The sequence below is a fragment of the Mirounga angustirostris genome, unplaced genomic scaffold (genome assembly GCF_029215605.1).
Source record: "Mirounga angustirostris isolate CCGP_5_RB_7025 unplaced genomic scaffold, mMirAng1.0.hap1 SCAF_1, whole genome shotgun sequence".
NCBI classification, from domain to species: domain Eukaryota; kingdom Metazoa; phylum Chordata; class Mammalia; order Carnivora; family Phocidae; genus Mirounga; species Mirounga angustirostris.
In genome coordinates, this window is record NW_026991709.1 from 149,050,439 (window position 1) to 149,072,051 (window position 21,613).

The window sequence follows — 21,613 nt, forward strand, 5'->3', positions numbered from 1 at the left end:
ATATTAATAAAACAACTATGACAAAAGGTAATACCTTAACACATAAAGAACTCCCACAAATCAATTCAAAAAACAATATCCCAAATGAAAATGGTAAAAATAACTCAAAGAAAGAATAATTCACAAAATATTAACTTTCATTGGTAACCAATAAATGGAAATTCAGCTATTAAATTGGCAATGTTCATTATGAGTGAAAGACAGGACAAGTAGCTAACAGTGGATAGTGTAAACTAGAATAATCTACACGGAAACCAATTTAACATTAAATATCAAGATCTGGCCATCTTAATTACAGGAATCCACCAAGACATAAAAAAAAAAAACATAAAAAAAACATGAACAGACTTACAGCATCTACCCTCCAAGTCACTTTCTTGGAGAAGCCTTGCTAATCAAAATCAGATTCACCTATATCATTGTTCATCACATTCTTTACTGTTCCTTATTTATACTAACCCAACTTGCAATCATTTTTCCTTCAGAACAGTTATTACCAATAATAATTATATATTCATGATTATTTGTTTGATAGGCCAACCCACCGCCCACGTTAACTCAAAGTGCCAAGAACAAGAGACCATCTGCTCTGGTCCCAAACCTCAGCACAGTGCCAGACATATGATGTGGTAGGCACTTTAAAAGTATTTGTGGAGATAATGAACAATTAGTGCTAGTTGTAGCAATATTTAGGACAGAGGACAGAGCCTCCAACTCATATGTCAAGATAATGATCCTCTCAGCCCCTTAGAAAGCTGGGAAGGGTCTGGAGCTCCTTGGCTACCAGGTAGGTCCATTTATCTAAGTGTGTCATACAAACATCATTATTTTCTAAATGTGCTGTAATGTAAAAAAGGTTGAATCAATAATCCTCCTTGTTTTAAATTTGGAAACATCTTTCATCAATGCCTTTACTTCTAACCACCTACCCATTATCTTGCTTTTGGATATATGTTCAAGAACCCATCTAGGCACTCGCTTTGACTGATCATAAGACAAGGCATGATTAGTGTAATGCCTAGTCTCTGTTCCAGTTAAAGGGACTCCAAATTGTTCCAAGAGAGCCTTTTCTGCAGAACCTAAAAATGAAAAGGGGGAGAGGGGGACAAAAATAAAAAATAATTAGTAACTCTTACTAGGAACAAAAAATTATAAGGGAGAGGGGTGAGACTTACAAAGGACTGACTCAAAAATCTAATCAACCAGACCTCATTTTACAATTATTTCCAATGTAGAGAAAAGAGACAGTAGGCTTTGTCTATAATTAGTCACGTAGTTTTAACAAGATAAACTGCAGCTATCTCATTAACTTTTAAATAAGGACCTGATCTTACTGGTCTTTCACACCCAATGTCCAAATCTCTGCCCCATAAAGTACCGTGTATATAAAAGCAGCAAAGGAAAAACAATCATTACAAGTCACTGAGACGATTTAATGGGAAAAAGCCTACTTCCTCATGACATTAAAAGAGTTAATGTGGGGACAAAAACACAGCCTTTTACAAATACTTTAAAAGACTATCATGCATCATTCTGGAACTGAAGCAGAGATGTGCACTGCAGTGAGATAGTGGTAAAAGTGGTCTTATTTTTCCTACTGGGAGAAACCAAGCACACATTTAACAAGGAGTCAGTTTCAAAGTAACCCTCTCCTGATCCCTTCTCCAGGTCTTCAACCTACGGGAGTAGTTCTCTTGCTAAATGCCAGGTATCAGAAGGAACAAGTTAAATCAGCATGCCAGGCAAAGTGTAAAAAATGAGCATGAGCTCATTTTCATTGTTAAATATAAGGTACCCCTGGTAGCTTGAGGATTTACATACTTTGGAGAAGGGCTAGCAGGTGTGGAAACTAATAAAGGGAAACCTCAGGAAAGTGGACTCTGTTGCTAGAAGGGGAGGCTGGAAGGCGGAGCCATTCAACTCCATGTCAATTACAGGAACACTGTCAATTACAGACCCTGACAGAGGAACTGTCAAGAGGAAAGAATCATCAACTACAGGCCCCCAAGAGGGAAAGACGGCCGGTGCAACTTCTACAAGAAGACTATCCCTGCAACTCAGCCAATGAGAAACTCATCACCTGAACTACTGCTTTTCTCCAATGGACTTTTCAAAAACAACCCCTCCCAACTTCCTCCGTCTTCTCCATAAAGTTCCTCTCCTTTGGTTGCTGGACTTGCCTATGGTTTTGCCATAGCTTGCTTGTCCCGGATTGTTAATTCTCTACTCTTCCGAAATAAGCCCACTTTTTTGCTGATAAAATAACCTGACAGATTCGTTTTTAGGGTTAATGCGGGTACTCTTCATTTGAACGAAGACCAAAATGAGGACAATTAACTAATCTGCTAAAACCAGGTGCTAATTTATTCATTCTTCCACACTTAGTGAGTGTCGATTATGTACCAGGTACTGGACTGTGTATACGGTGGAGAACAAAACACAGTCCGAGCTGTTATGGAGCTAATAATGGAGGTCACAGACATTAAAATATACATGTGATAAATACGAGAAAATGAAGATGGAGAAGCATGCGAAAGAGGCAGGCGAGGCCCCAGGTGGAGCGGGGAGGCCGGGCGGGAAGACTAGAAAGGCTGAAAACCCAGGACCCACGGGCTCGGGCCGGTAAAGGAAGAAAAGCCGAGGGCCGAGGATTACGATTCACGCCGGAGGTAGGAATCCGGCCCAAAAGCTGGGCCAGGAAAGGGAGAGCGGGCCTGTGCACTTACCGTCGGGCTCCCTCACCGCCAACGCTGTCTCAGCTCCCTGCCTCCGGAGCAACTGCGTGGCCGTGAACCCGCCTCCCGCGGCGCCCACCACAGCTCCAGCCACGAAAACGCTCAGAAAGCGCCCGGAGCCTCTGAGGCGGAAAGCAAAACTTTTGGCAGCCATCTTACCCGAGGCGCCTTACCTTTTGGAGTCACGCGTGCGCACACCCGCTCTGACGCCCGAAAGCCAATCGCAACCGCGGGGTCGAGATACGCATGCGCAACCTGGAGTCGCGGGGCACCAAGCCTGAGCTACAGGGTGTGCAGAGCGCAGGCGCACACCCTCCCCGCTGAGGGCCGCGGGAGCCCCCTGGTGACAAAACTGGAGGCCCAGGTGAATCCTCCCCTCACCACCACCTCCCCCCCAACGCCCCGCTCCACCCCTGGTCCCCTTGATCCGGCGATGGGGGGGAGGCATGACATCTTGAGGGCGCAGGGGTGTGTACCTTTAGTCCCACTTGGTAGGTGAGTAAACCATTTGCGCATGGTTACAGTAAGGCCTCGGAGCCGCCATTCCAGCTCAGGTCTGATTACAAAACGGACGCCACGTTGGCTGTCTTCATGACACCTGACTTTGAAATCAGTGTGCAAGCCCTAACTTCTAAAAATTGCTTTGTACCTCCTGAGGAGTGTCTTGACAAGACAGTATTCCATGGTGGCTTAGGACCCTGAACCAGAGTGCTGGGGTTTGGATGGCCACTCGATCACTTTCCTCTCTGAGGGGGTTACTTCACCTTTCAGGGCTTCTGTCTCCTCTTTTTTAGATGGGAATAATGGTATCATAGATGAAAAGTATGCCATAAACGTTATTTTAAAACTTAAATAAACAATAAAAGTAATTATGATGAAGATGATTAGACCATAGGGTTCTTGTGAGGATTAAATGTTACCACATAAAGCATTTAGGGAAGAATCTGGGGGGGCATGTCATTAAGTGCTCTGTAAATGTTAGCAATTTTTCATTAGTCCTATTTTATCTTGAAAGAATATAAAATTCGGACTTCTGAATGCCTGCTGACAGAATAAGGTATGTTTTAGGCACTCCACTCCAAATAAATGGGTTTTGTTCCTTTGGCAGCACCATCTGCAGGTTTAACGGCCCCTGAACCCTCTTCTACTTGCTCACTTGAGCAAGCCTGTTTTTAGAAATCGGCTTCTGTGTCCAAGTTCTTCCGGTGAAGGAATTCCTTTGCTGAAGGAAAAGTGTGACCAGATGACTTCTCTCGTCCAACCTTCCGGCATTTCCAGTTCTAAGATCTTCTTTCAACAATGTTAGCTTTCCTTTCCTTCTCTGTGCTTATCATTAGGGGCACTCACTAATAAAAGGTTAACTGTCTAAATCTGAGAAAGCAAAATGGGCCATAAGCTGGGACAATTGGTCCCTAAATAAAGGGTCCCTTCACCAAAAATCATTCTCTAAGAGTTCCAAACAGGTTGTTTAATCCTCATATTGAAGCCTGAATAAAAAGGCATTAACCCTACCAGGAGGACTCAAAGCTGGGTATTTCTCCACTTAGCAAAATATTAGTCATGGGCCAAAAAAAGTCTGTGTTACTGCAGAAAGCAGTGAGGTGATTTCTGGGGCTTTCTGGTTTTGTTAGGCAGTAGAGACCCATTTCATTAACAGGGAACCATGTTTTCATGACCTATTACATTTACATCTCACATATCCTGGTATACAAACAGTACTTACTGAATTACCACTGCGCCCTCAAGATCTCATGCCTCCCACCCATCACCATGTTTTCATCTAGCGAGTTAAGTCAGGAATTCCAAAGTGTGAGACCTGGCTTTGTTGATTCAGTGACCCTGATACTCAGCCATGCTTAGAAATGGCAGAGCCTGTATTCTGCAGTAGTCCTGAATAAAACTTATTTTCCAGGCTTCTCTGCTTCACTTAAAAAATATTGCTGAGGGTTGTCTGCAAAGTATAGGACTGGGGGTGGGGAGGGAGGTACGGGGATCTTGGGAGACTTGGAAAATATACCCCTACTCTGCAGGAATTTACCCCAAGTTCCTGGACAGTCCATTTAGGAGAAACCCAGTGTCTCCAACTAGGCCCTGAGCTTCTGAATGGCAGAAATGAAGACCTGTGCTGAGCTCCAGTACCTCAGGACCATGGCAGACTAGGCACTCAACCATTAACAACTGCGTGTGTACCAAGCAGGAACTTACAGGGGTGTTCGAGTCAGCCCTGTAAGTGCAAGAACACCACTGTACTGATTTCTAATTCCCATGAAAAGAAACCTCAATCCCCTGCCATGTGATTGAGAGAGACAACAGGGTAGTTTTATTATTATTATTTTATTTTCATATACAAAAAGATAAAACTTGAAATAGCTCTAGATTTTTCCTCCTATTCTGTTGGGGTGTGGCTGCTTCTTCACACAGGGGGAAAAAACTACATTCACATCGGTTTATTTGAGGACCCAGTGCAGAGTTCAAGCAGCAAAACCCCAACTTAGCAGATCTAATTTCAAACTTGACACTCATTTCTAAAATTACCACAGTAAAAAGGAACAAAGATCCACTGCAAATGAATGAACTATGATACAATGTTCTTTCCAAAATGTCTTCATTTTGCAACTGTAATTACATGGATGTCTGCTTTAGGCCATTTTAGATGTGTGCGTGTATATAATATATGTGTGTGTGTGTGTGTGTGTATATATTATATATACACACACATATATAAATCAGCACACTTTTCAAATCCAGACAGGGTAACAGCAACAAGCTTAACTCTGTATATGTGTGTGTGTGTTTGTATATATATATGTATTTTTTTTAAACATGATACTTTAGTATAACTTTTGTTAATTCAGTAGTACAAGCTATTTCTGTTCTACAAAATTTTTATTTTATAGCTACAAGGGTGAAAAGTGACTTATTACATTTACATCTCACATATCCTGGTATACAAACAGTACTTACTGAATTTGAGCCAAAAACTAGAAGTCTTTATTTTTAGTACTTGAAGAGCTTCCTCACTTCTACACCTTAAGTCATATACTAGTCACATTTCCAGAGTTTGTAATTACTCATTGTTTTAAACCGCAAGAAACAGGTGAATCCAGACTTTTAATTACAATGGTTATATACAAGTTAGATAACACAGCTCAGTAAGACTTCGCTATCCATCCTAAACCCGACACACACATTCTCCACTAAGTTAGACAAGCCTTAGGGGGTTTCCTTCTTTTCCTTATACATAATGTACAAATTTAGAAGTAGCTGGTAAAACTGATACATAAAGATGGCAAATGAGAGGTGACATTTTCTGTTGGTTCCAAAATTGGTCCTGCAAATTTTGTATTCTGCTGTGTTCTTTAACTGTGTGTGTTACATGCAGAAGCTCTTTTTACAAGAATTGACATCAAACTCAATGTAAGTTAAATTTACAGTACTGTAAAGTTACTCAGATCCAAGGACAAATGTGGAAAAATATTAACAGGTGAAAAATTCGGCCTTTTGATGCTACCACGATCATGTCAAATTCGTAAGCAGATTCTTTTGTACAGTTGAAAAATGGCATTGTGTGGATTTGTGGCATGGAACTGAAATCTAGAAGTATGCTTCTATTCTGCGGTAACCCTCACCCTCAATTCTTAAGTACCACTCAATTTTCTTTGCATTTTTACAGAATTCTAGAAAAAATGGGGGGGAGGAAGCTGCTGGCATTTTAACAATCCCTCCAACTCACAGGAGGTCTTAACACTTCCAGATGAGGTCTCCTAAGAATCTCTATATGATCACTGGCTCTCAGATGGCCTCTGACAGTGACTTGAACACTTTCCAAATCAAAACCCCGATGTTGCCTAATCTTTCCTACTCTCATCTCTGTCATTGCTGGTAACATCTGAATGAGCTCATTTTTTCCCTTAATGGAGAAATTATTTGGCTAAACATACACTTAGCTTGTGGCAGTGCTCTGAGAAAACCCCACTTGGGCTAAAGCACTTGCAGGGACTGAAGTCAACAGTCCACTGAACAGGGCAGAGAGCAAACACTTTGAGGGCTGATCAGAACCCACTGGGAACACACTGACCTTGGCATCCCACAGTCAGCAGGACAGCCCAGGCAGGGAGCCCATGCTCATATGGCTGACTTACCACTTTTAATCTTGGTCTGCCATCTATGCCCCAGAGACAAAAATTCAAATGTGGTGACTGCTGGTTAATTAAACTTTTTGAACTGGTAAAAAAGGCTCTTTAAAAATATATATATATTTATTTAAAATACATCAAAATGACAAACAGCCATATCCCGCAAGGCCTAATTTCACAGCAACATATGCTACAGACATCTTCCCAAAATGCACAGTGGTGGATGGTGGGTTTTTTAATCCTGCCATTTAGAGGAATGTTCTACGTTTGAGTTTTAATGACTGGAAATGTGTTACAAAGAGCTCATCTTTGGAACTAATTTGTGTGCAAGACCAGCCAATTGAATCACTTTGCCTTTTCAGACACAAGAATACTGAAAACGGCAGAATTCAAAGAGGAACCCAGGAAGCACCGTTCAGATGACACTCTAGACCCATCCCACCACAGTGCAGTGAAGAGCTTGCCAGAAGCCCCTTTCTCAGTCCTTGGGAAGAGTTTAACTTTAAAACAAGTAAGTGCCCATACTTGGCAGGGTTCCTGCGTGTGTATGTTACAAGCCTGCAGTATCGAGAGGACCCAGATGGTGACACGGTTCAACATGAGGTCTGAGGTAACTGGTTCTTCAAATACCTGGAGTACAGAACTGCATCCAGAAATTACAGCTGGGAAAAAGGAAAAAGGTGGGGTCTCGGGCTAGAAAAGACAAGTAGAAAAAAGCTTACAGCAGTTGCTTTTGGGGGGAGGCAAGTGACAAAAACAAAGGCACAACAGAATTACATTCCAAGACACGTGGCTGGAGAGCAGAGAAACGTTCTTTCACGGGGAGCAGGGAAAGGAACAACAGGTTGGTTCCCGGACTGCTAGTGGACCTGCTGAAACTAAATTTACTCCAAGCATAAAAGGGGTAAAGTATAAAACTTCACTCTGAACCAGACTGAATAAAAAGCACAGCTGGTATAAAATGACACATCAGGGATTCTCCTGACAAAACCGTCCCAACCAGTGTACTTCTGAGCGCCACAGCCTGGGTCTGGGGGACAGGCCTTCAGCTGGGCCTCAGGACTTACAATGACGATACAAAGAATGAGCTTCATTATTCACCTTCCCTGTATCCCCATCCAAAAGGCTCACCCAAGTAACCATCCACTCTCTACCCCAAAATAAAAAGGCTAACATGAAGACCGCCTCCCATCCCCTGGCAGTCATGCTGACCTTTGCAGGAAGAGCAGGAAGGGCCATGTGACAGCTGGAAGATGCCCTCTGGTAGGGGGCTCTGAGCTTCCTCAGAGGGCTCCCGGTTGTGACTCGCTAGATCAAAGCAGGGAGCTGCCCCAAGCACTCTCACCTCCAAGAGGCCCCGACCAGAGAAGACACAATGTGCCCGGCAGCTCACCATTTCACTTGATCGCTGTGTCCACACACCACCCTCCTTTCTGTCCTGAAAACTGGAAAATTTGGTCCTAGATAATTCAGTTTTGTGGATTCCTCAAATCACCAAACTCTCATTTCAAATGTTTATAGCCTGAATCTTAATCGTCCCAACCCGCCCCAATATGCACTCCCATATGAGTTCTGTTCCTCAAAACACCTTCATACGACTACACCCTGTGGCAGGAACTCACAAACTCATTTCTAACTTCAGAACCCTTTGTTCAGAAGAAATCTCAGGAGGAAGCACAAATGTAAAACACTCCGCAGGCTCTTCTTGCCGCTCCCCAGCCCCTCGCCTCCCAATCTGCAGGGAGCTGAGCCGGAGCATCACTGTCCCACACAGCCACAAGTGGAGTTTTGGCCAAATGAGACCCATAAAGGGCCTCCAATCTGCCAGTGTATCGAGAGAATCCATATGAGCACTAGGTAAGAGCTCCACACCACTCACACTCCAGTGTACATTTATCCTGAAAGGTAAAGCTCATTACTCTGATTACAAAATCATTCTCATTCAAACTCACTAGACTTTATAAAAATAATCTGTGGTATAAAACAATCTCCACACTGTGCAGAAGACTCTGTCAGGTGATATAACTAAATATATATGTAGAGCTATAGATTTTTTAAAGTAAAATTTCAAGTGTCATATCTCTATTATAGAACCTATTTTTTTATTTACAATGCTACCTAACAACATTCCGATGCAAACGTGATTGGGAGAAACAGAATGATCCCATGCCCAACCAACAGCAGAAATCCCCAGGACTCAAGACAGAATGCATCCATTTGTTAAAAAAACAAAACAAAACAAACCCATCCTCACCTGCCTAAAAAGCATTCACTAATAATGGGTCATACTTTTCATAACTGTGAGCTCAAAAATGTAAACTTTGCAAATAAATGTAACACTTTCCCACAGATGTCCAGAGAGCCCACGTTTGAATAATCCACTGCATACACACATGTGCCCGAGCGTATACTTCTCTAGGGTCCTGTGGTTGGCATGCAGTGGTTCTCAGAACTGCATAGGCCCCAGACAGCCCAAAGATACTCCCAGAGAGAAAGGGCAGCACAGGGCCCATCACCACACATTGGCATTTAGAGACTATGCATTTTAATTCATGAGGGAAAACCATTTGTATTCTCTCTACAAGCTGCCATAGGAGCAAATAAAGTATCACTGGTTTTGGCACTACGGGGATACCTGGAGTACCACAATCAAAAGTCCTGCTTCATTCACACCTGGAAGATACAGTCACAAAAATGTAAAAGCTTGGTAAAATTTAACTAGTGACAAATTGTTTAAATTCAAAATCTTGTCCAAACCCAAAGTTTACAATGGACCCCAAATGAGTATAAAATAGAAATATTCAAAATATCCCTCTAGATAATTTGGACTTTTATTTGATGAGTTTATGGGTCTCTTGGACCCACTGTTTTTAAAATGTAGCTGAGTCAACTGAATTAATTTCCAAGGGGGGCATTTTAAACCTCAATTTCTTTTTGCTACAAAACTAAGTCATTATTTTAAAAAACTTTTCCAAGCCTTCTAAAGGTTTGGGATACATTCATAGGTGGATTGCTGGTTACAAATCAACTACCAGGAATCTTACTTAAATAACTATGCATATAACCCTGAATTCATTAAATCTAGACTGAGAAGATAAACAGGTCATCAACTGAATTACTGGGCCTGTTTCTTTACCTAAAACATTACTGTTAATCAAGACTTAAACTCGTCATTACTAGGTTGAACACCTATTAACTACTGACTAATTAGTTCAGCTTTTATAAACAGCCATTAACTAAGGAATTCATGGCACCCAAATGAGGAGAAAAAGCTACCTTGCCCTCTTTCCTTTCTGGCTGCTCACCCTGGATGGGAGGTGGGGAGGGTAGATGAGTCAATTCACTGTGCTTCTTAGAAAGGTGTGGTCTAGAGAGCCCGTGAAATGTGAACCAAGCCTGGCTATCTCTCCAAAGATGAGCCATTAAGAATCCAACAGGCTACTGAAATAGCTGGGACTGACAAACTGAGTTAGCTACAAGGAAATGCTTTCCAATTCAGATACTCATCTAGTGAGCCAAGTTCTCAGGAATAACACTTGGCTGTTCGACTTCTAGTACCAATTCTAAACACTTACATACATATGCTTACTGTATTGCTAAAAACCACCAAATCCTTGTATTACCAGTATGTACTGGGAACTTTACATTGCATCCTAAAAAAGGCAAAATTCCATTTGCAAGAAGGCCACCCAGTCCTCCCACTCCAGGTAGAACAGCCGCCTCCCTACCCTCATGGCTCAGAGCATCGGGCCACGTGACAGGCTTTCTGAGCCACACACAGCACACATACACACACACGCACAGCTGGGCTTGCCACCAAAGAAACACCACATACATAGCTCAAGCACTCAGTGTGTCAGGGTAGCAGGGAGCAAGAACATGGCAACTGGAGAGAGAGGTGACAGCAGAAAAGTGCTGGGTCACCTGCTTTGCTTTCTAAAGCATGACATGACAAGCCATGACAAGAAGACTGGCCTGGCCCCTAGGGGCAGTGAAGAACTGGCTCAGCGGCCTAGAGAGGAGAGATTCTGATCTGGGCAGAGAATATCTGAGTGGGGGGCTCAAGCCACTTGAAGATGTTCAAAGCTGAACAAGATCTCTCTTGTTCTCCACACATACCCAAGTCCAGACAGGAGGAATTCTGAGTCAGAAGATGCTGGTACACATGCTCCCCAGGCAGCACTGATCCCTCCGGGCACCTACACCTACACAGCCCTGCTGAACAATGAAGGACAAGCCAGCCATGTTCAACAGTGAAGGCCGATGATGGGCCAATGATACTCACCACTACCCTTCACAACCAGGTCTCCCTTCCTCCTAAGAACACTCCACCTACAGCCCTCACCCTGAGTAACTCACTCAGAGGACTCCTGGGAGGGACCAATGGTCCCAGGAGAAAACCTGGCTGATGCCAGCCCCTAAGGACTCTGTCCAGGGCCTCCCCTGGCCCATCATTAAGAATTCTTTGCAGGACAGTGTGACACAGTGGCCTCTGTCCCCACTCATTTCCTCCTCCTCGTTCATTCCTGTATTTGTCTGGCTTGGGATATCTTCCCAGTGATCACGGACGTTTTCAAACGGGACACATTCTCTCCCAAAGCTCCACCCCACAGCCAGGAGCCGGGGTGGAAGGAAGAACACTAGAAAGGAAGGAGCAAGGATCCTTGGCTCCTTCCCTCCCCTGACTTGGCCACCCTCTCACCCTAGGTGGGGCAGCCTCTCCCACAGGCAGGCAAAATGATGCCAGACTCCTACCAGCCTTCCACGGGTGCTTGGGGGGGGGGGGGGGGGAGTAGTTCTCTGAGCCCTCTAGAAGTAGACACTGCATGAAATCTTTGTGGAAAAGAACACAGGCAGAGGCCCTATAACCCAATAAACATAAACCAGAGCTCTAAATGGTTTGCTCCCCAAAGAGTACATGACAGCATAGACACTTTATCTGAGGCAAAAGACCGGCCCAGGCCCCCAGGGGCGTGCCCTGGAAAAGGATCACTCACCCTCTTCTGCCATCAGCAGCAGTCAGGGATACTGCCTGATGGGTGCCTTTTACACCACAGCATGAGGGAAAGGCAGCCTGAAGCCCAAAGAACTGGCGCTCCCAGACTCCCCTCCCCCCCGCCACACCACACAGGAACCATCCCCAGACACTTCATTCTGGCGCCACGGCCCGATGGCAGCGGAGCTCAGGATCAGCAAAGAGGGAGCCCACCCAGATAAAAGGCATGTAGGCCAACGGGAAGGCCCACCCTGTCGGTACTGCGAGCTGACCAGCAGGTCCCACGCCAAGGCCACAGCTCAACCCTCCACAGCCAGGCCAAAGATGTGTTCTGACAAGAATCAAGCCAGAAAAAAAATCTCCCACAGGAAATCTAAAACCAAATGGAGAGGCAGGGTTTAGTGTTCCACACTGGGTAGGATAAGGGATCTGATCATTCTTGTGGCGAATCAGCTGCATGTGTTAGCGGTTCATTTGTTGCTGAGGGTGCAAAGCAGATGCCCGAAAAGTAGAGATGCACTGCCTGAGGTGAAAGCTAAAGAAATTAGATATGGCACTTTTCAATAAATATTTTAAAGCTTTTTAAAGAAAGAAGTGGAAAAGAAAAGCAACTGCTGTAAGGCCTGTTTTGCTGTTAAAAATTATTCTGAGGGAAGAAAAATACCACAGCACAAAACAGTTTAAAAAAAAAAAAAGACAACACTGCTTACCCCCAAAAACAACAACAACCAAAAAACCCTGTCCCTGTAACCACCTTGGCCAGCTCACAGCTTGACCCATGAAGCAAAAACTGAGCTCTGCGAGTGGCGCGCACACACGTCCCACAGCACCCTGTGCCCGAGCACGGAGAGAAAGAGACACAGCCCAGCGGCAGGCCCCAGATGCGCGCTCAGACGGACTCCAGGGCCCGGGGCGAGCGCGCCGCTCCCGACACGCCCCTCCATCCCACACTGTCCCGAGTCACCGGGCGGACTCACACAGCCGCTACCGGCCTCCTCCACGATCGCTTCCTCCACGATCGCCGCGGCTCGAGGGAAATGACCTCAAACACGTCTAAGGGCCACAGTCTGACCAAGTTAAAGTGGGGTTACCTCGCATTCTGAACACCGACCAGTCAGGTTGAGGGAAAGATCTGAACCTCCACGCATGTCAAGAGGAGGCGCCCCCCTCCCGTTCTCACCCAGGTCAACCTCTCCCCATCGCTCACCAACTCACCTACCCTCAAGATGAAAGAGATCCAGTTTTTAAATGAAAGTCTCGAGAAACCAGAGGGAAACGCCTTCACAAACAAGAGTGATGAATGCCCAGACGGCGCAGACAGCCAATCTACAGTTGACAGTTATTTACAAGGGGGCGTTATCAAACAAAAATGGTAGCACTCCCTAGAAGACTCCAACTTTTTTTCTTTTTCTCTATTTCTTTTAAATTTTCTTGTCATAAAAGCCAACTTACATTAAAATATACTTACTACGAGACAACACAACTAATAAAATATATAATAAAACTTACACAAGTAGAAAATTCTGAGGTATTTCTGGTTTGAGGTGGTCTGTGGTCGTGAAGTTTTCTTTTACTTTTCAAAATTTAAACCTCGGAAGCCACATTGCAAAGCATGTGTGTATATGTGGATGTGTGTTTTCGTTTTTAAAAAAATTTGCATGTTTCATAAATTAAAAAAATTCAAATGTTGAAACAGCAGCATTAGGAACATTCACTGACTAGAGCAAGGTTATGGCATAATAGAGAAACGGTTTTTAGAATATGCACCTCTCTGAGGGGTCTGGAGAAAGCCGTGTGCACGAGCCACATAAAGGGACAGCGATGTCACCACACAAGGCCGAGCCAGCCCTGCAGGACTCGGGTCTTCAGAGGCAGGCCGTGGCAGCCCACCCAGGGAATCCTCTTGCCCTGGCTGTGCAGGGCGCCCCATGGGCATTTCCCTGAACTGCACCAGGAGGAAGCAACGTGTTTTAACTTTTTCCTCCATTAAGATATTTACACCATTGTCTTATGAGGAATAGTCACTAAAACATGATGATTTCTACCCCTACCTAACCTTAAAATGAGGGCAGAGAAAACGTTTTGTCCAACGCCCAAGCCCAAGTCAGTGGGAAAAAACTGGTCAGGGCCAACAGATGGGTCAGAGCCACACCTGTTTTCAGACTTTCTCCAAACCCCGCTCTGGCCGTTAATGTTCGGCCTCCACATGGTCCTTCCCCTCGAATCCTGGTTACCTGAGAAGTAGCCTCCTAGCAAAGGATGTTGCTCCGAATGTGCCCGAGTCCAGTGTAGCTCTGTTCCAAACCCCCCCAGTTCTGTCCTCCCCTTCCAACTCCGGTCCAAACCATCCTCATTCTCATCCCCGTTTTTCCTCGGTCAGGACAACACCCGTTAATCCGTGAAAGATACATCTGCTGTTTCTTAAACTCACTGTCTAAAAAGGGAGAAAAACAACAAAGGTGGGGGGGGGGGGGGAGAGGGGGATGAGGGCAGGGGGAAATTCTTCCTCTGAGGAAGGTGTGTTCTTATGTAACAGTCTTCAAAGGTTCCTCTAGGTAGAGTTTGCAGCATTAAGTTTCCTAAGACAGGAGATGGGTTTCTTTGTGTCACAGATTCTGAGACAACAAACAAAGAGAAAGCGGGAAAAATGAACCCCAAAGGACAGGAGGTGGCTGAGGCTCTTCAGCATGGCGCTGGTTCTGCATTCACAGCTCAGCACCTCAACGCCTGCTGACGTGTCCGCTGTTTGCGATACAGTAGAGCAATGTGCTGGTAAAAACTGATCCAATCCAAAAAATAATATTAATAATAATAATTATAATAATTATAATAATAATAAAAAGTCAAGGTAAAATAGCAGCTGCATTTTATGTGTTTGTTGGTGTTATGGGATTTCCAAAACAAAACACAACTTTTTTTCCTTTCCTCTTCAGATCCACTCGTTCCTGGGCTTAGATGCTCGACTCCTTAGGGGGCAGGTCCACATTGGTGACGGAGGTCACCAGGGAGACAAGACAGTCCGAGGTAGTGCCGTTGACTGACCTCCGGATTAGGGACACCCGCTCCTCCACGCAGCCCGCAGACAGGCGAGCCTCTGCATCATGGTCCCAGCACTCCTCGATGGTCACGCAGAGCTGGGCCAGGCCCTGCACGTCAGTGAGGAGAGGGAAAGGACAGCCTTGTCAGTGCCCCTCAGCGAAGACAAGCATGGGGGACAGGCAAACTTGAGGATGTTCCTGAGGATCAGGCAGAGAGCCCACTGGTCCCACCCCCAGCAGCAGGTGAACTAGCAGGGGCCCAGGGGACACTGCAGAAATCAGGATGCCTTCCCTCCCAGCAGCTACCATCCTGAGCCCACTGGACTCCCTCCACAGCCTCAACATAGGAAGGGACGGGGTTGGGCCCCTCCTGGGGCAGACCCAGCTGCTTGCCTTGGGGCAGTGATACTCAAACAAAATCTTACATGAATCCCAAATCATGTAGGGGCCCACAGGGCAGCCTCAGTTACAGTGGGGCCCAGAGGAGGGCTTCATCCCACCCTACTCCCCACCAGCCCTGGGGCCCCTCCCGAGAGTCCGGGGCACGTGGCATGACACCCTCTGCTGGCACACACACAGTGGAGCCGGGAAAGGCAAATGCCCACATCCAGGGGCTCTCCAGCCTGCTGGAGACCACCCCAAGATCTGTCTGCACCGTGGGCTCCTCATCAGGGAACTGGCCGGGCCACCCCAGCATGTCTGCCCTGGAAGACTGAGAAAGTCTGAAGCGAAGGTACAGACTCCGGCGCAGCCTATATGTCCCCGTGTCTCAGTTTTCTCCATCTGCAGCCCCGGGTTCCAGGGAGCAGCACTGCAACTGAACTTGGCCCCTGATGCTATGTACGGTAGACTGCTAGCCTCCAGTGACCTCAAGGCTGTCCTGTTTCTGAAAGGACCGGGAGGTGCGCAGGGGGAGGGGCTCAATGGAGCTGAAGGCAAGTGTCTTTCCAAGACAGGAAACAGTTTTGATGGCAGGGGTCTTTTGTACAATATCCCCAGCTTGGAGAAGACAAGATGCCACGTGGCTCGGTCCAGGCCCAGAAAGATAATAAAGGCAGAGAACAGAGAATATTTAATCAGAGCTAATCCATATTAAGCATTTATGTGATAAGTGTCCTGCCAAGCAATTTACAATAACTAGTTAAATCTATTACTACCCTGGGGCACCTGGGTGGCTCAGAGGGTTAAGCGTCTGCCTTCGGCTCAGGTCATGATCCCAGGATCCTGGGATCAAGCCCCGCATCGGGCTCCCTGCTCCGCGGGAAGCCTGCTTCTCCCTCTGCCACTCCCCCTGCTTGTGTTCCCCCTCTCGCTGTGTCTCTCTCTGTCAAATAAATAAATAAAATCTTTTAAAAAAATAAAAAAATAAATCTATTACTACCCTGAGGAGACAAAGGCTCAGAGAAATAAAGCAATTTGCCAGAAGCCACACAGCTACCGATGGGCAGATCCAGGATTCAAACCCAGACGTGTCAGGCCCAGGGCCAGTGGCTCCCCTCCACAAATGGTCCACATGAAGACCACACGGACCCCGATGAAACGGACTGTCAGACCCCATCACTCTGGGCCCAAACCTGGAGCCGCCTCCCTGCCGAGCCTGGAACCTCCCCAGACACTTTCCTAGTGGAAGGGAGACAGTGCACTAAGTGGCCTCTGGCCCCAAAGGGGAGGAGGGGACGGTCCTGCTGCCTGAGGCGTCCTCTCTCTCCATCTCTCTGCTGCCCTACACAGTCCCCTGCCACCCAGGCCCCTCACCGGGTGCTTTAGCCAGTGATCCTTAATGGCAGGCCGCATCTTCTTGTGCACGACCACCTCTTGTAGCTCCTCCAGTGATGGGTGCTGGCCGATCTCTTCCTCAAAGGGCAGCATGTACTCATCCACAGGGCCTGGGGGTGACGGAGAGCCCAGCTGGGTCACCCCAAGGGCTCGTGGCTCCTCACCCCACCCCCTAGACGCTCGGGGCCCCAGCCCCACTCACCATCCGCAGCCTTGCAGCGGGACACGAGCTCCCACAGCACCAGGCCCATGGCGTACATGTCGATGCGCAGGAAGGCATCTCTCTGGAAGTTGATGGCTCCCTCAAGCACCTCAGGGGCCATGTACCGCCGCGTACCCACCTACACGAGGACAGGGGAGGGGGTCCCATCAACAGCCACGCACAAAGTGACTCACCGTGGCACACGAGAGCCACCACTCGAGGGCACCAGACAGGGCCAGGATGGTGGCATAGAGGACACTGCCAGGGACAACCCTTGATTCACCACATTCGTGGGGAGCTCACGAGAGATCATGGTGTACATATGACACCTCAAGGATAACTGTAAATATCACGCAGTCGAGACAACAGTACTCTAACACGGAACGGCTGCCTCTTTACTCAACCTCAGCAGCACGAGGGGCCACCCACATGGTGTGGCTGTTTTCCTGAGACTAAGATCAAAATCCGAGGGGCTGAAGAATACCTAAAAATACTGACAGCAATTGTTCTAGGAGGATTTCCTCAGGCTTAACTTTTAGGTACGTTTTCTAGGTTTTTGGTTTGGATTCTTAGCAGAGTTCCTTCTATTTTACGTTGCTTAACAATTCCGCTGAAAGGGAAAAAGAGAGACTGAGGCTACAAGGATGAGCACCAACCCCAGCGGAGAAGCTGGGTCTGACTAACTGGCCTTCGAGATCATGCTGCCCTCCAGGCTTGGGTGCCCCACTGGGAAGACGAGTGTTGCTCCTGGAGTTCCCGGACAGCTCTGAGCTCACAGTGACCCTTGCCCCCTGTGTCCTGCCAGCCGGGCACCAGAAGGGCAGTGCCCACCCCTGTGCCAGCCCCCCTCCCGTACCCCTGAGGCTCCTTACCTGCCCATGAGTGTCCCCCGGAGGTTTCCCTGGCTCAAACCGAACAGCCAGACCAAAGTCAGCCAGCACGGCTGTGAGGTCACTCTTGAGCAATACATTCTTGCTTTTGAAGTCCCTGGGGAGACAGGTGGACTGAGATGAAGGTGAATACTGTGCTCCTTGCTCCTGGCTCCTTGACCCCCAAGATACCAGAGCCTGTGCCTTCCGGCCCCAGCAGACCCCAGACCAGGCCATCCCACCCTATGTGGGGAGCAGGGCCTGTACTAGGGTGGAGTTCTAGGAGGCTGCACAGGCAGGCAGCTTTAGGGCACCCTTCCACCCCTCACCCCCCTCGACTTGAGAACCCCTCAATGCACTTCTGCCACAGCTGTCGAAGCAACACCTCCCACAATAGCTGGGCAGACCCCATTCCAGTCCCCACAGTATCAAAGGCCAGCCTCTGCATTCTCAGAGGGGGCAGGGTCCGGCCTACTGGCCTGGGATGAAGGCTTCTGGGGAAAAAGGTACATGGCCCAGGATGGGAGTGACAAGTTGAATGAACTTGCCCGGGTCTCTGTGCAAGCCCGAGGGGTAGAGCAGGGTGCTGGTGTGTGCATTCAGCTCCACCTCGTGCTAGCAGGGGTATGTGTGGTCCTCGGTCTCCCCAGCGCCTGTGTCAGTCTTGTTGTGAGGATGAAGCTCAGGGAGTAGTAAGCACACATGCTTAGGGCCACCCCAGCACATTCACTGTGCACTACTATTAGATCGAACTATACAGAAGAGTCAACATTTTTGACCTACAGAAATTGCAATTTCACACCGTCAACCTTAAATGTCATTGATGTTCTTACCATGAGGGGCCCTTGAGCTTTGAATCCTGGAATCCAAGCTCATTGCCCTCCCTCAGAGGCACAGAAGCACACTAGACTAGGTCTGATGACAACCTACTCAACTTCTCTGCACTACCGTTCCTTGCTCTGTACGACGGGGCTGGGAAAACACCCCTACCTCACCGATGACGAGTGTCTCACAGGCCTCTCCCTTCAGGTGACAAGACTGAGCTGGCCTGGCGTCTCTAAGCGTTCAGAGTAGTGCCTGCATTTAGTGCGGACTACGATGATCAGTTAATATGGTGGTCTCAAGGGGTAGTAGCCCCAGAACCCTAAAGAGTCCCTGACACTGTTTCAGGAGAACTGCAAGACCAGAATTTTTTTCATTCAGAATCCATTATTTGTCTTTTTGTAAATTCATTCTCAGGAGAAGAGTTTTCCGGAGGCTACATATACATGTGATGTCATCATTCTGACACTAACAGAATGTGTGTACTCTGATACAGCATATATCAGTAGATATAACCCACGTACACAGAAGTTCTTAATGTAAAGAGATCCTGGGGCGCCTGGGTGGCTCAGTCAATTAAGCATCTGACTTGATTTTCGCATAGGGCATGATCTCAAGGTGGTGAGATGGAGCCACGCTGGGCATGGAGCCAGCTTCAGATTCTCTCTCTCCCTTTCCCTTTGCCCTTCCCCCCACCACTGAGCACGGGTACACACTCTCTCTCTCTAAAAAGAAAAAGAAAACAAAACAAAACAAAGAATGTAAAGCGATCCTAACCAAAAAGTTTGAGAACTGCTGAACCAACCCTCCAAAGTAGTGGGAGTCAGCACTTCCTCGTGTGGCCACCAGAGGGCATGAGAAAACCAGCTTTGGAGGCCACATCAGGCCCAGGACACACAGGTGGAAGGCAGGGGAAGGGCCAGGTGGGCCCACCACAGAGCAGCTAAGCATCTTTATGAAACAGAGGACACTCCGCCCCACCCCAGGTCCTGCTCTCACCCTCCAACCCTCTCTGCAGCTCCACACCAAGCGCAGAGAGGGCAACTGCTAAGCCAGGTACCTGTGGGCAATCGACGGCTTGTGGCCCTCGCCACGGCACCAGGGCACATCCTCATGAAGGTACGAGAGGCCTCTTGACATTGTCTCTGCCACGTGACACAGTTCATTCCACGTGATAATGTTCCCCTTGAGGTAATCCGTGAGGGAGCCCTACAGGAGACAGCACAAAACTTGGGCACAGGCTCTGGGTACAGGACAGGACAGGACCCAGCCTGGCCCCGGGAGGACTGTCTCAGTGGACCAATGGCGGACTCCCCTCCTGGGAGACTGGGACTGACATGGAAGGTATGTGAGGCCAGGAGGGGTTGCAGGGCGGGGGGTGTCAGAGGGTGTTAATCATGAAGTCATTGCACTTATTCTTAAGAATGTATCCCAGAGGGCGCCTGGGTGGCTCAGTTGGTTAAGCAACTGCCTTCAGCTCAGGTCATGATCCCAGGGTCCTGGGATCGAGTCCCACATCGGGCTCCCTGCTCTGCAGGGAGCCTGCTTCTCCCTCTCCCACTCCCCCTGCTTGTGTTCCCTCTCTCGCTGTGTCTCTCTCTGTCAAATAAATAAAATCTTTAAAAAAAAAAAAAGAATGTATCCCAGAATCAGGAGTTCTTGTAGACACTCACATCCACACTTAGGAAGGGTCATCCTATGGTGGAAGGCCACCTCATCTCAAGAGCCCCTGTACATAAGCATGACTCACCTTGTCATGGAAGGCCGTAATGAGCCAGAGCTCCACCTCAAGGTTGGAGCCTCGCTTCTCAGCGGCAATGAACTGCAGCAGGTTCTCATGCTTCATGCCGGGGGTGCTGAAGATCTCCCGTTCACTCTGCCATGACTGCTTGTCCTAAGGCAGGGATGCGGCTAAAGCCCACTGCCACCACACCACCCTGAGGCGGAAGCGCCACCCCACACCAGCCGTGCCCCCATCCACCCCCCCCATTTACAAACAAGGCCACTGAGGCCCAGGGAGGGGAGTGAGTGGCCCTGTGTCACCCACCAAATGAGATGCAGAGCCAGGCCTGGTGTCCAAGGCCTCTAAGCAGAACCTGGTATCAAAAACAAACCCTTGAAAACCAGAGTGGATCAAGGTTTTGCAAAGCCCTACCCCAGCCCTTCAAGAAAATTTCAGTGGGGCCCGCCTCTCTCTCATCCTACCTGCCTAGGCCCGGAATGCCCTGGGGTGGGACAGCTCAAGCTGGACAGCAGGGGTGGATGACCTGGAGGCCCCTCACTCACTCACCTGGAGTGGGAAGATCTTGACAGCGACAAAGTCATTCATGAGCTGCGCCTTCCAGACACAGCCAAAGCGCCCCCGAGCCTTGATCTCCAGCAGCTGCAGAGGCTTCAGGCCCACCAGAGGGGATGGAGGAGGAGGTCCAGGGTCCTGGGGGAGATGGAGGGCTTAAGAGGGTCTGGCTGGGCCACCCCACCTCTACCCCTGCCCTCTGCCAGCCCTGTCTCACCTCGTGGATGTCCACATGGCCGTAGGGAGGCTTGCGATGCCGGTACATCCAGAAGGCCAGCAGGACGATGAGGGAGAGGCCCCCAATGGGCAGCAGCGAGTAGGCCAGCACCGTGAGCAGGGTGGGGGCTGTCGGGGGTGGCTCGTACGTGACTGGGGGACACACGGAGCCCTGTGTCACACAGCCCGCCCACCCACACACCTCAGGAGCCAGACCAGAGAGCCCTGCTGCCACTGCCCACCCAACTCAGGAGCTGAGAGGAGAGCTCCAGGGCCAAGGAGAGGCCCCAGCCTGCCCCCGCCAGGACCCTCACCTTCCGGGCCCCCAGCCTCCGGCAAGTGGGTGAAGCGCTCGTTGCAGAAGTTGCCTTCACAGCAGCAGAAGTACACCTGGGGGTTCTCCTCGGTGGCCACGCACTCCTGCCTGGAGGAACACAGTTTCCCACAGACCCTTCAGCTGAGGGACACAAGCCTCACTGGGACCTGCCCAGCCCACTCCTCCCCAGCAACAGAGAAGCTCACGGGGA

General features: G+C 48.2%; 2 protein-coding genes across 5 annotated transcripts in view; both read right to left on the reverse strand.

Moving 5' to 3' along the window:
- EXOG (exo/endonuclease G) overlaps positions 1-2,919 on the reverse strand; it is a 46,324-nt gene extending 43,405 nt beyond the window's left edge. For both annotated transcript variants that reach the window (XR_010411128.1, XM_045904026.3), the window contains exons 1-2: positions 2,727-2,919; positions 930-1,079 (exon numbers count right to left, since the gene is read on the reverse strand). Coding sequence is in view for 1 of the 2 variants with exons in the window: in XM_045904026.3 (XP_045759982.1) it covers positions 930-1,079; positions 2,727-2,889 (313 nt within the window). In the remaining variant the exon portion in view is untranslated. The remainder of the gene's footprint in view (positions 1-929; positions 1,080-2,726) is intronic.
- Positions 2,920-5,703: 2,784 nt separating this feature from the next.
- Positions 5,704-21,613, reverse strand: part of ACVR2B (activin A receptor type 2B) — a 41,215-nt gene continuing 25,305 nt past the window's right edge. For 2 of the 3 annotated variants that reach the window (XM_045904029.3, XM_045904027.3), the window contains exons 3-11: positions 21,401-21,510; positions 21,088-21,239; positions 20,865-21,008; positions 20,325-20,468; positions 19,635-19,783; positions 17,756-17,870; positions 16,884-17,022; positions 16,661-16,791; positions 5,704-15,013 (exon numbers count right to left, since the gene is read on the reverse strand). In XM_045904029.3, coding sequence (XP_045759985.1) covers positions 14,819-15,013; positions 16,661-16,791; positions 16,884-17,022; positions 17,756-17,870; positions 19,635-19,783; positions 20,325-20,468; positions 20,865-21,008; positions 21,088-21,239; positions 21,401-21,510 — 1,279 coding nt within the window. In that variant the 3' untranslated portion in view covers positions 5,704-14,818. The remainder of the gene's footprint in view (positions 15,014-16,660; positions 16,792-16,883; positions 17,023-17,755; positions 17,871-19,634; positions 19,784-20,324; positions 20,469-20,864; positions 21,009-21,087; positions 21,240-21,400; positions 21,511-21,613) is intronic. The other variant, XM_045904028.3, reaches the window with a different exon arrangement.